The sequence below is a fragment of the Maylandia zebra genome, linkage group LG18, assembly GCF_041146795.1.
Source record: "Maylandia zebra isolate NMK-2024a linkage group LG18, Mzebra_GT3a, whole genome shotgun sequence".
Lineage (NCBI taxonomy): Eukaryota > Metazoa > Chordata > Actinopteri > Cichliformes > Cichlidae > Maylandia > Maylandia zebra.
The window spans coordinates 13,199,055-13,213,711 of NC_135184.1; the positions used below are offsets into that span (position 1 = coordinate 13,199,055).

At 38.9% G+C, this 14,657-nt stretch overlaps 1 protein-coding gene across 1 annotated transcript; it reads left to right on the top strand.

The window, feature by feature from the left end:
* The first annotated feature begins 9,131 nt into the window (after window positions 1–9,131).
* LOC101476291 (uncharacterized) lies at window positions 9,132–14,587 on the top strand. The gene is made up of 6 exons (XM_012916871.4): window positions 9,132–9,228; window positions 11,927–11,968; window positions 12,051–12,320; window positions 12,421–12,660; window positions 12,849–13,070; window positions 13,154–14,587. Exons 1-5 carry the CDS (start codon window positions 9,198–9,200, stop codon window positions 13,067–13,069), a joined length of 804 nt encoding a protein of 267 aa, XP_012772325.1. The 5' UTR covers window positions 9,132–9,197; the 3' UTR covers window position 13,070; window positions 13,154–14,587.
* The last annotated feature ends 70 nt before the right edge of the window (window positions 14,588–14,657 follow it).

The following is a 14,657-nucleotide window of genomic DNA, read 5'->3' on the forward strand; positions in this document are numbered from 1 at the left end:
ATCTACAAGCCTTTTTTTTAAAACCATCTGGAAGTTGTACCTTTGCAGTCTCAGCATCATACGCTGCAGTCTGGCTGGAGCTGACTGTATGGGCTTGTTTAGGATTGTGACTGATGATCAGTTTAGATTTGGAGCTGTGACGTTTTCTAATGTGTGGGCATCTCATTAATTGCTTTGGTCTTCACTGGATCAGGCTTTAAGCCTTTGCCTGTGAAAACACGTCCAACATAACAGGCTTCTTTGAGTAGGATTTGCACTTTAGGGGGTTAAGTCCCAGTTTGACTTCCCTCGCACGGTTGAGTACCATTCTGAGATTCTGTTAATGCTCTTTCATATCTCTTCCACCAGTGATTATGTCGTCGACGATGACAGCACAGGGGTATCCAGCAAAGATCTGCTCTACTGCACTCTGGAACACCTCACTGGCTGAGTTGATTCCATATGGCATTCTGAGAAAGCAGAAAATGGAGAGTTGAAAGTTGTGAGCATGGATGACTTGAAGTCAAGCGTTATCTGCCAAGAGGAGCATTTCACATCCAGGACAGAAAAGACTGTGAAGTTAGGCATTTGTGCGCCCACTGCCTCTATGGTACGCATAGGGTGATGCAGGCGTTTCAGAGCTTTATTTAAATCTCTTTGATCAATGCAGTGTAATGTCATCTGAATTTTAGAGTAGAGGTTGTACATCTTGATCCACTACAAAGAATTGCAGAGGGTATTCCTTGTCTCCAGAGTGACACGAGCGTTTAACTGTGCCAGCTGTTTGATTTCCTCACCTCCATATGCCTCCAGTTTGGTTTTCTGTGATGGCAGGAGTTTTCCATCTTGTTTCAGTTGTACAAAAAAGAACGGCTGGAATGTCATTACATTTAGCGCCGCTCTATTGGTTTTCTATTAATATGCACAGCGGTGAATATGTCATTCCTATACAGAAAACAGGGGTTCACAGAGTCTACATTGACCCCATTCACAAAGAACATTTCCTCATCACTGCTGGGCGCTTGCATCTCAACACTGTTTACAGATCTCTTTTTAAATCCCCTTGTTTGTGATGACTTGCAGCATTTCTGGAAGTGATTCCATTTTTTGCATTTATGACATTACTGCCATATGCTGGGCATTTATCTCTTTTTGCCATGTGGCTTCCTCCACAGTTGTTACAGTTAGTTATTGCATGTGCAGCACTCTGTTCTGATTGTGTTGAATGCTATTCCTTTCCTTACACAGTTTCCGGGTCTACACTAACCATACATTTACTTACATACAGAAATACATCTTTATCGTATGTATTTCTCCTCTTTGTTATTTATTCCTGCACAGCTGGCTTGGATCACCCATAATTTCATTGTACATGTACAATGACAATAAAGGTCTATTCTATTCTATTCTATTCTATTCTATTCTATTCTATTCTATATTTAACATTTAAATATGAATAAACGTATACTGATATGAAGTCAGTTCATTAAAAGTCCCTTATTTTCTCCTTCATAGTTTCAGTCGAGTGTTTAACGGTGGGTTAAAAGTTGCCTCTTTCAGTTCCGTGATCACACAGAAAACAGGGTCACAATGACACAGACGTGTTATTAGGAGTCATTCTTTATTCCCACTACACTTCATAAACACTTTTTCTTTCCAGTTTTATACTGAATACTGAAATGTCTGCATTTGTTGAAACCATGACTCATTCAACCAGTAGAGGCTTGTTTTTAACATTTACTGAGCAGCAACCTTCAAAATATATGCTGGGTGTTCACAGTAGAATTAAAGTTATTAGGTGGCACTGGATTCAGCTGCAGGTTGTGCTGTGCAAACACTGACCTTCTAGTTTATAGTTGGGTTTCTGTGAATGTTTTTATAGTCAAAAAATTTTATATCTACTATTTATTGTGTTATTGTGTTCTCCTCATTCTCCCAAATAATTGATAAGTACTGAAAAAACCGTGAGAGTGACACAACAGTTTCTTGTTTGAAGAAGATGGTCAGTTGAGTTCTTCCGCTGTGGAGTTTCCCATCTTCTTCTTCCTGGTCCTGTGTGTGTGTGGGTTCCCTCAAGATACTCAGTCTTTCTCCCCCAGTCCAAAGACATGTATATAAGGATAACTGCATGAATGGCTGTGGGCCTCTCTGAGAAAGAAGAGAAGAAGAAAAAAGAAAAGAAGAAGAAGAAAATGGCAGCTGACAAACCGTATCCATGCAAACGCTACACAAATGCAGGTGTAAACACAGCAGGTTACAGAAACAACAGAAGTAAGATCCAAAGTGTGAGTAACACTGTTTGTGTGGACTGAATAACTTCACCACACCCTGAATATGAAACTGAGCCGAGCAACAACTTCTGCACCTCATTTCTGCTTTTCAGATCTTCACATCTGTTTTAGGAACCCATCATCACACTGAGCCACTTCAGTGCACATCATCACTGAACACATTGTGATGTTTTTTAAACCCACCTGAACCAAAGGACTTGGTTTGTTATGTTCAGAAAAAGAGATCCTGTCAATTAAGACAGAGACAGACAGTGAAAGTAACAGACTGACACTGGATCAACTACAGCAAAATGAAAGCAAACACTGAAAAAAGGAGCAATAAGGAGAATCAGAAGTGGCGAGGACGTTGATTTTAGTGGCTTTAAAAACAAATGGTGTTAGCAGTCGTTACCAGGGATTTTGTGGTTCTGTGGTTCCACCTCTGCTGCTTCCATGAATAGCAGAGCGGGTTTGTGGCTTTCTCTTGTGTTGATGTTGTTCTGTAAGTGGGCCATGACTATCAGGTTCAGAGCTAACGGGTGATGGTCATTCATGCTTTTTACTGCTGCAATCATTGTACATGTCTTAAGGCACACTGGCACCAAAGCCTGGGAGAGTGAGATGTTATCTGAGTTTATGAGCACACTCTCTTGTATTATTCTGGCCTGCTGCTTCATAGGGGCTGCTGCACTGCAGTGGCCTCGTCTTCACGCCCTCCAAAGCTATTAGCCTGCTATTTGTTGTATTTAGTGTGAAAATAAGATCCTTATAATTTAATTCATTCGAACAAACAGATTTCACACTTTTGTGTTATGAGTTTCACCAAGTCCTCCAAATTTGGTGTTTCAAGTAAATGTGTACCACTGTGGACAGTAGAGGGCAGCAGAGTGCCAACCATGGGACTGCAATAATGATATGACTGTATAAGCTTGCCTTTCTGACCAAACTGATCAGCTGATTGGCAGCACGTTTCATCTACTCATTCTTTCTCCTTTTTTAAGGGACGTTAATCTTTTTTCATATCCACTGTTATAATTGCACTGAACTGTTTCCAATATGCTGGATGATAGTCTCTATTAGGTATGTCCTTATGAAGTTATATTTGTTATTCATTTTATCTATTTATTTTCATTTTTTGACTTATTGTCATGACAGGTTATTGTCATGCACGTGAGTAGATGGGCAAAGTTTGCTGACCTCAGCTGGCCAGTGGCTTCAAACCCAGGACTTTCTTGCTGTGAGGCAATGGTGCTAACCACACACCACACACCATTGTTAAGGCCTGTGAGCTGGTTGTAACAGTGCAAAGAGAAAATATTCAGTCAATGATCATGAGTAGAACAAAATGCAGATTTAGGGCAGAGACATGGACACAAGCTTCAGTTTTGGAGGAAATCACAACATTTACTTGTATTTCTGTAATACCTTTAATCCCAGTGCTGCAGAAAACCTAAAATGAGAGGGTTCTGCACCCTTGTGGAGAGGTGACTGGGAGGTCCCAAACTCTCTACTCAAAGCTGTTCGCTCCCAAAGACGATGATACTGGCGTAAGAATACTTGACATTTCTTTAAATTACTGCTAAACTCTAACACAACTCATTGAAACATGTTATATTTTATCTGCACAACAATGTCATTTTGTGACTTTTCTGTTGTTTTGTGTTCCTGGTTTTGGAAGAATACAAAAGTTTCTAAAACAGATGGACGACTTCTGTAAAATAATTTTTCATTTGTGATCGACTAAGTAACTTTTTTTTTCTTTTTGTTCTTTTTATTTTCAATTAATTATTTAATAAGAACCTTAATTCTGAAACTTGGTGGGAAACGTTTAGGAGACCTAAAAGAAAATGGATTTCTTCCAAAACCATAAAATTACAGGTTATCGTTGCTAACATCCTTTATTTTTACAGCAACTACAATACATGTCCCCACCACTATTTACTCTCCTTATTTTGACAGTTAAAGACATCAAAAAGTCTCACCATCTGCAGTGTTGTTAGTCTGTTCAGTGATGTTCTTTGCAATCTTTATGGAAAACTGAATTAACCTGATGACCTGAACCAAAGCATTTGTTTTTTCCTTTTTTAAATTGATATTTCTGTAAATATTTGCTTTTATTTGCTGTGGATGACCCAGTGTCAGTCTGTTAGTCTCACTGTCCACCTGTGTTTTTATACTCTGTATGCGCAGGGTCACCTGATGCTGTCTGACCGTTATCCAGTTTTTTAATGTTAAAGAGGGATCACAGAGTGAGTATATGATATCCTGATGTGGTCTAAAAATGCTGCAGTGTGTTTTTGAAGGTTCAGTGTTGATGGTGTTGAAATGACTACAAGTGAGTGCGGTCAAAACAGATGACGATCTGAAAAGCAGAAGTGAGGATGAGGAGCCCGTCCTCAGGTCAGCTGCTTTTTTGGCTTTTCCAGTAGAAACGTGAGATTGAGGAGCTCAGAGACTGAGCTATGGGAAAGTTGGGGAGCACTGAGGTAAAACTAGTCAATCTGAATGAGGATTTTCATTTTCTTTCTTTTCTTTTTTTAATCATCTTTCTATTTCTTTTCTTGTTCTTTCTTTTCTCACTCAAGTAAAGGCAATATGTATCACTTATAGATGGTTTATCACCTGTTTGTCTGGCATAAGACATTGTTCTGATTGGATATTATTCCTATTGGTCATGTGACCTATCACAGTTGATTTAAGATGGTACTGCCCTGTGCTTCACGATGGCTGCAGGCCCTGGATTTTGACAAACCTTATTACCGATGAAGAGTAGGTGTGCTCGAAATGTCTGAGAAGATGCAATAAATAAGGAAACTGGGGTTCTGCAATGAGCGAACTGTTATTTCTTTTCTATTCCCACAAACTTAACCTGCAGTTAACGACCCGTTTCAGCCACAAATATGATACTTTATGGAAAAAAAGATTAAATAACAATTCAGTTTGATTTATATGACAACAATACTCTTCTCAAGGTGTTTTCATGGTAAGGTAAAGACTCTACAGCACACAGTGATAAGCCAATCTCCTTTTAACAGCACTCCTTTTAAAGTGTGGAAGAAGAACTTTGAGCAGAAGTTTAACAGAACGAGACTCAAACAATCATCTAGGGGGTGAAAGAGAATCTAGAAAGTTGCATTTGCTTCCTGGTAGTCAGATATCGGTGGAATCTGTGTCTCCAGATGCACTTTAGAAATGAGCAACTGTGTCACAGCTTTTTTTAAATGCTGCCTGTAAATGTTAAACTGGGAACCAAATGTCTGATTCACACAGCCTCCTCCAGCAAATGTTGAAATGTGTCTGAAAACCATTTAAAGTGACAATATCATGAAGCTGGTTAAGATTCTGCAGAACAAGTCAGCCTCCTTTCAGGAAATATGAAACAAATGCACGTTTACGTAAAAGGGTTCGTTTTTAAACCCTGAAAGAGAAAGTATTCCTAAATCCTAAATGATGACCCCTTATGAATATTAAAGGGTTTGAATTTATGAATTAATGAGATATATTTTCATGTATTGAAACTTTACATTCATATAATGTCTTTATGATCACCTGTGTCAGTATGTATACATACTGACACAGGTGATCATAAATACAATAACCATACAGTATGAACTTCAGTTTCTTGTAAAGCATTTAAAGTCTTGTAAAGTTAAAAGTTGTGATGGACTCAAAGCATTTAAAGGTCTGTTGTCTTCTCCTCACAGATGTTCACGGATGGCAGCAGAAAATCTTTTTGTGTTTCAGTGTAAAAAAGTGTTTATGTGCTAAAGAAATAAATATTAAAAATAACACATAATGCAGCTTGTTTTTCTCAGAGGTTATTAAAGCAGTGATGAGTGAGCCTGATGTTTTACCCACACTGAGGTCACACAGGAAGCTGTGTTAGAGTGGTGCTGATTTCTGATGCTGCAGATATTTAAAGCTTTAAACTGCACTCAGAGGTGATGTGAACGGGTTTCCTGACAGTTTCTGAGCTCTGACAGTGAAACAGAAGCATGGAGCTCAACCTAAGGACCTTCATCTATTTTGTTAACATGTCTGATGTTATCTGCTCACAGAAAATAAAATGGTAAATGGCCTGTATTTATATAGCGCTTTACATATCCAGTCATCCACCCATTCACACACTGGTGATGGCAAGCTACATTGTAGCCACAGCCACCCTGGGGCGCACTGACAGAGGCGAGGCTGCCGGACACTGGCGCCACCGGGCCCTCTGACCACCACCAGTAGGCAACGGGTGAAGTGTCTTGCCCAAGGACACAACGACCGAGACTGTCCAAGCCAGGGCTCGAACCGGCAACCTTCCGATTACAAGGCGGACTCCCAACTCTTGAGCCACGAAAGGTGAGCTTCAGTGTGGGTGTGGTTTTAGAGCCTCAGCAAATAAATGTGAGCAGAGGGAACTGAGGGAATCGTGTTGGTGCTTCATCGAGGACAGACACAGAAATGGACTTAAAAAGTTTTATGTGATGGGTTCTCGATGATATTAAGTTATATGCTTGTGATTATTTCCAGGTAAAAAGATAATTGATTAGATATGAGGTAGTGCGGTTCAGCCTTCAGCTAAACTTACTCGTGTTTATTGCTGAAGTGAAACAATATGGTGGACGGGTTGAGTTTCATACCTGTACCCTCACACAACCTGCTCACATTCACACACGTAGCAGAGGAGCGGCTTCTTCATGAACACACGGAGGGCTGACGCTAAATAATGTTCTGTGTTCTGCTGTGTGTCCCACACAGACGTCAGGGTTATACAGAACATTAGTTTATGATTACCATCATTATAAGATATATGGTTTTATCTACATTACATAGATGCAAGAAGGAAATTCTCATATCTGTTAATGTGCATGTTAGCGGAAGCTGAAGCACTCGAGGCCAAAATAATTAAAATCTTTAAAAGAGAAACATGGTGCAAAGTGAGCACAAACCTTCAAAATGAATTAAATAGCTTTATGTGAGAGCATCCAGATAAATTATAATGAAAAACTTTGCACATTGACTAAAAGTGAACGAAAGCTTCAACAATACCAATACTTTGTGTTTGTGGCTGACCTGCACCCAAACGAGCTGCTCACTCTTCGACATCTTTTCAATCCTCTCCTGTTTATCCTCCTGTTTGACTTTCTTTCTCTTACCGAGAGAGCCTCTCTTTATTTCCACCAAAGAGTTTAAGCTCATTGACATTTAGGAACAATCTATAAGCAAGGCTGGTATGTTTGCATTAAGTGACTGCTTGACACATAATGCTCAGATATGTAACAGAGTTTTGAGGGGATACATGTCTTCTCTCTGCATTTTGGAAATGAATGTGTGATTTGTGATTATTTCTCTTAGGGGTTTTGTGCAAAAGATAAGTTAGTGTTTATCTGGTCTGCTCATTGATATTCTGAAATAAAGCTTCAAAGAGAAAGATTTTATTCCAAATTAAAAAAAACAATCAGTGGATTTAAATGCTTCCTTAAAAAGTATCTCTTCTACAGTTTTTTCACAGTTTTGGTGGGCATTGGTGTTGACCTCAGCTCTGTCCGAAATGAGCCATGTTACTTCCTCTTCTTTTAAGATTACGTGTTCATTTTCTGGTTAGTTGCTTCTTGTAAGCAGAAGCTTTGTGTGCCTGAGACGACCACAGTGGATATCCACTCTCTGAAATTTTGAGTTGTTGTATTATTGACTAATTTTTAATACAAGGGAAACTGCTGAAGCTTAACAATTAATTTGCTTATGTTTTAAGGAATAAAACATTTTCTGGTTAAAGTATAATAATGCATTTGATGCTGACTTCTTTCTTTTACTTTTTCTTTTATTTGTTCTTTTTTGACTGTCCTCTCCGGCAGTGTAGCGATCAGAATTGTTGTCTGAAGGTTAAACAAAATGTCCAAGTGGACCATTATTGCTTTTGCTATACTAGTCCACTTGATATGCGTACTTTATTAGACTTTTACAAACATTTTTTTATTTTGAATTATTACAGCCCGAATAGACAATACCGGGAAAAGGAAAGAAGAGAGAAAGAGAAGTTGGGGAGAAAATTAAGAAGAGGGAGAGAGAAATAGAGAAGAAGAGGGATAGAGAGAGAGAGAGAAACACTGAAAACAAAACAAGCAAAAAAAACCAAAACAGCAGGGAAACCACAGAGACAACCAACATATGCATACGTAGCAGTAAATAATAAATATTAAATGTTACTGAGCAGCACACAGTATAAATGACACATGACATGTTTACAGGCAGCAGCCGACCAAGATACTGTGCATTTGTAAGTACCTGTTTTGACATGCCAAATATCCTAACAAGATACTAACCCCAAGTTGCTCTCTGATGCATCCGTCGGAGTATGAATGTGTGTGAATGTTAGCTAGAAAGCATTTAAAGCATAGAAAAAATGCTTGTGTGAATGTGGCAGGTTGCATAAAGCACTTTGAGTGCTCAGAGCAGACTCTATGTAAGAATCAGTCCATCTACCAAATCAGTCCGAGGTGGGTGGGGGCACAGGCCACAGGCAGGTAGTGTGGTGGGGGTAAATAGGCCTGACAACAACTACTATAACAAGAGAGAGATTGATCTAATGTGGCAGCAGAGGCTGTATCAAGACTAATATGGTCCAACAAAGGATTTTAATTTTGATGGTTGATAGTGGAAGATTTCTCCAGTGTTTCACATCATCTTCTATTGTTCTCTGGACTGGAAGGAGAATAAATCTGACAGCCTGGGGGAAATGATAACACAGATGAATGCGATGCTTCCCACTTCTAAAGGATAGCGCTGTCCTCCTGAGACATTTAAGGAACTGAGAGAACCTTTAACATGGAGCACTGATACTGAGGTCACAGAGAGGAGGAAATAAAAGTCCCAGTAAATCCCTAGATGTGCTAACAGGGAAGTGGGGAAGCTGAAGTTGTTTATCTGCTCAGTGTGGAGTTAAATCTTCATTAAGACACCATGAAAACTTCATCTGTCTCTCTGCTACTCGGTGAGTCAAACACAGAGCTTCTATCTTAGTCATTTATTAATTAATTCAGTATAGATTCAGCACATATGAATAATGGAAAACACATAATTTCAGAGACAGATTAAAGTCTCCTTGAGATTATTTGAACTTCTCTCTCATACTATCTGTTTGAGTTTGAGGGTCACTCTGTCTCTAAAAGACAGAAATATGTTTGTTTTTAGTTAATACTGCTTTGAAAAACATCTAACATTCATTATAACTTTCACAGGCACATTTTATCTTCAATTTTCTACATTTCTGTTACTGTTATACTGTTGCCTCACAGCAAGAAGGTCATGCATTTGAATCAGCCATCTGACGGGGTCTTTCTGTGTGGAGTTTGTGTGTTCTCCATGTTTTGTGGGTTCTCTCCAAGTACTTCAGATTGTCACGCCATCCAAGGGCATGCATGGGGTTAACTGGTGATTCTAAATTGCCTGTATAGGCTGGTATAGGCTCCGGCACTCCCACAACCCTGACCTGAAATGGATAAGTCGATTAGAATGAATAGATGGATAAAATTTTCCAGCACCTAGTGACATGGTGATGTCATCAATTAGGCTGCTGTGTTAAGTCATACTTTACCGGACTCGCATGTTATGGGAAGGTGAAAGAAACGACTTTGTTGTTGGGATATATGAAGTTGTGTTTGTGTTTGTTTTAGTTGTATTTGTATAAGAAAAATTATGTAAGAATTCAGTTAAGTATTAGAAGTTAGACGAAAGACAGTTTTTTGTTAAGACAAATGTTGTAACTTTGGTCATTACAGTCACAAGGAAAGATTTAAGGTCTGAAAAAAATGAAGTGAAAGTTTGGCCTTAAGGAAAAAAACAGAAAACATGTGAATCGGATTTGGTAAGGTTTCACCGACAGGGAAGAAGCTTATCTAAGACAAGGGTCAGGACTTTCTGAAGACTTTTAACATCAAGCTTTTTACAGTTAATTAAACCTAGATATGAAACATTTTAGATAACTGAAAAAAATAATAAAGAAAGATGTTAGCAAACAACAGAAGCTAATGGAAACCACAGTGCACACTCAAAAACATCGGCGTAACTTTGTGCTGAACATAAATCTGGGTAAATTCCTAGATGATTAAACATGCAACTATTTTGCTGGTAATACCTGAAACGAGTAAAGAAAATCAACAGCCTATTTATGCAAGATAATTCATAATTTTATTGGGGGTGTTATATTGGTTGGGTCTGATTATTGGGGGGTCATAACCCCCCTAACCCCCATGGAAATTACGCCCCTGCTAAAAAAGGAAAAAAGTCAGTAAAAATGAATCTATTTTTGAGATTATGAAAGTGACCAGAGGTGGCAAAAGTAGAGACATTCTGTACTTAAGTAGAAGTACAGATACTGGTATTAAAAAAATATTCTAGTAAAAGCTGAAGTACTGATTCAACTTCTTTACTCAAGTAAAAGTGAAAAAGTACACACAGTACACTGCAAAGCTAACCAAACCTTGCTATGTTAAGGTAATAATAAAATAATATTAGTAGATGGGAATACAAACTTTATTTTAGTCTAAATTTTAATTCTAATAAATATTCTCAGCTTGAGTCAGTTAAGGTGAACATGAAAATAAAAAGTTGCTCTGTTTTCTGTTCCTACTTTGTAGAGGGTGACTTTGCCTCTAAACAGAAATTGTGTACGGTCAGGGGTTAAAGTGAGATACAGCAGGTGGGAAATCCCCAAAATCGGTTGAAATGTCTTAGTGTGGAGAAAAGAATCATAACTTACAATAATTTCTATTGCGAATTCGGTAGATTTTATAAATGTACAGGCTGTGATCAGCTGACCTGCTGCTGCTCTGAGGTTTACTGCTCTTTGTGGATTTACACAACTAAATTTATCAAGATGAAAGCAGATGTTTCCATCCTCTACACTGGAAGTATACTGTTCATACGTACTAACTTTATACTAGACCATGAGCATCACAGCCAATGTGCCCCATCACACAGTACAGCAAACAACCTGTTTATCCTGCACTAACCTGCAGAGTATTTTTTATCTGATTTAAAAAACATTTAACATTGATCACTCCCACATCTAATGCAAAAACTTGACCCTAATTTCTGTTTCCTTACAAGTTTTAACTGAATTATTAAACTGTTATTCTACTGTTAAACTGCTGTGCTTCTCTGATCATGTCCAGTTCAAACTAGTAAAATGTGTACAACATAAACAGTCAGGTTATCAGGGCTTAACTGTGCCAGCAAAGTGTATTCTTGTGAAATTATAACTAAATGTCAATACAGTTCAATAAAATCTAATGTATACAGCTCCAAAACACAAGAATCAAGGTGCTTTACATTGTAAGATGAAGGTTCTTCAATTATACTGAGAAAACATCAGATGACCGTCTATGAGCAAGTGTGGGGAAGGAGACGGGACCAAAAACATGCTGTGGAGGAGCCAGAGAGTAATAATAACTAATGAATAAATAAGCGAGGGGATAAAAGATGACTCGAGAAGAAAACCTCACCATGATCGTTGGGGTTTTCTCTGTCAGTAGGTGACTGTTTTGGTATTATATAAATAAAATGTAACTGAATTGAATAGTCATCCCACAGCTGTATTATTACCCACAGCAATTTGAATAACTACTAAAATTTACTTAGACTCCTCTCTCTCTGACCTTTGACCTTTATTGACTGTCTTCATGTTGCAGGTGTGTGTGTGCTGCTGCTGTCTGCACCGACTGTTTCTGCCGGTGAGTTTATGGAAGTGAAATTATTCACTCGACCAACAATACAAATACATTTAGTCCGTCTGTGTTTCTGTCTGTCCTCCAGTCTCTCTGTATGTCAGCCCAAACCATCAGCAGTTCTTCAAAGGAGACCGTTATGTCTCCCTGAGTTGTGTCGATGATGGTCAGACAGCTGATGGATGGAGAGTAAAGAGGACCAGAGGAGTATCCACTGAGGGCTGTAGTACAGCTGCAGACTTTAGAAGGTTTAATAATTCCTTCTGTGTTCTGGATCTCTCCGTCTCATCTGGTGGAAGTTTCTGGTGTGAAAACTCATCTGGACAGAAGAGCGATGAAGTCTTCATCGCTGTTTCAGGTACAGAAAGCGATCTGTTCCCATCTGTCTTGCTGTCTCTGTATGACTCTGCTTTGTGGACCTCTGTCTCTAAATGACTCTGTCTGTCTCTGCTGGTCAGAAAAACAGTTGATCCTGGAGATCCCAGCGCTTCCAGTGAACACAGGAAGTAATGTCACTCTGCTCTGCAAACCCAGAAACGGTTCAGCAAAAAAATCTTATTTCTTCAGAGGTAAAGTCAAACTTGGAGAAGGACCTGAAGGAAAATGGATTCTCCATTATGTGCAGCAGTCTGATGAAGGGCTCTACTCGTGTTCTACTCTTATTCATCAGTCTCCTCAAAGCAGGCTGAAGGTCAAAGGTCAGAGCAGCGACATCACTCCTGCTTTAAAGATATGAGTCGGGGGCAAAAAAAATCTAAAACTAATCCCTCTCTCTCTTTACTCCAGGAAGTGAGAAACTTAAAATAAGAAAAGCATTCATTCACAAGCATAAACTAAACTGCTGACCTGATAATAAACTGAACCATCTTCATCATGTCTCTTGCAGAGCCTCCTCCTCCCCCTCACACAACCATAATGTACACTCCTTCACCCTCACCCTCACCCTCGCCCTCGCCCTCTGGTAATACTGAGCCTTCGGCCTCTTCCTCTCTTCGTCCTCGTTCACCCTCTGTGTCTGTACTAAGACTCTTCTGCCACCTGCTGGTTTTCTGTCCATACTTCATCTCTACCATCCTGCTGCTGTTGATCTGCTGCAGCAGGAAATGAGGTACACTCTCTTATCTAGATTTCAACACATACGCCAATCATCCACTTCAGTTCTCCATCCTGATTTCTTAACTCTGCCCACAGGTAACAAACATGATGTATCCATGGAGATGACCGAGGAAGAGGATTGAAGCTGCAACATTTTCAGTGTTTCAGTGATTTCTTTTTTAATCTGTTGCATTGATGCATGTGGGGTTTTTTAAGGTTCATGATTACACTAAAAAATCAAACATTTGTGAAATATGAAAAAACTGGGCTAATATAGGTGCATTTATGTTTGTTATATGATTTATAATTATTGGTTGTATTTGTATTAAAGGAAATTCAGATCAGCACATTATCTTTTTTAAACACCTGCCATATGAAACACTTGTAGTTTGTAGAATCATGATCTGATTGCTTTGTTGTGCAAAACACATTCGCTTTTCCAAGAGAAGCACTATGGACTCTCTGTAGGCTCCTTTTATTAATATTTTTATTGTATTTATTCATTATTTTTATATTATCTGTGTGGATATTATGCTGGAGCAGACAGGAGGAGAAGGCCAGGTTGGCAATAGATAGAAGGAAAAAGAGGAACAGACAAAAAAAAGGGAGAGAAAGAAAGAGAAAAGAAGTGGGGTGGGGGATGAAACAAGCAGACATGCTGGTCTCCAATTGCTGCATCTGTAGCAAAGCACACTTATACGCAGTGCCTGAAAGAGAAAACAGGGAGAGCCAGAGGCAGAGAAGAAAGAACCAGGAGACTCCGGCCATCCAGGGTCCCCCATGAGTGCTGAAAACCCAAGGCCACACATCGCTATCACAACTGTGCCTCCACCCCAGCAGGGGGAAGATGGAGGAACCAGACAGAGCTCCCACAGCCAAGAGCAGGAGAGGCAGGGCAGTGATGACCAACGAGGAGCAACAGAACACAGATAAACTGTTAATTTGGTTATAAATTCAGCTTTTATAGTTCAGAAACAGTGCTCATACATTATATGACTACTGTTTTGAACTATGAATGTTAAATACACTATTTTTGTATCTCATAAACCCATATTTTATATATATTTTAAGAAAAAAAATTTCAATGACAACAAGAGCTCTGAAAAATATTGCGATTAGCGCAACAGAAGGCTGAAGAAATAAGTAGCAACAAACAGAAACAGCTGGAGGAACATTTAGCATCTCATCAGGTTACATAGCAACAGGTAAATATCATTGCATTGTTTTTATTTATATTTTGAACATCTTGTATGGAATTGTGGTTGTAGTTGTTTGTGACTCTTATGTTTATATTTGAGCTTCTCTTGTTGTAAAATGAATACGGGACCAATGAGGTGCTTTCTCGAGAAGAATAAAAAGGACCTAAAATTAATGGTGAAGTCTTGATGTAGTTCACCATAAATATCTCTGAACACTTGGACTCCACAGTATAATACATGTAGTTAGCGTGAGGCATGTGCAGGAAATCATGTATATTGTGTCAGGGCTTCAAAACAAACAGAACAGCAAAAACCAAACAAACAAAAAAAAACAAAAAACGGATGGACTGACACCTCCACGTCCTCTAAAGTCATCATAAAGGCTGATTTTTAAATGCACA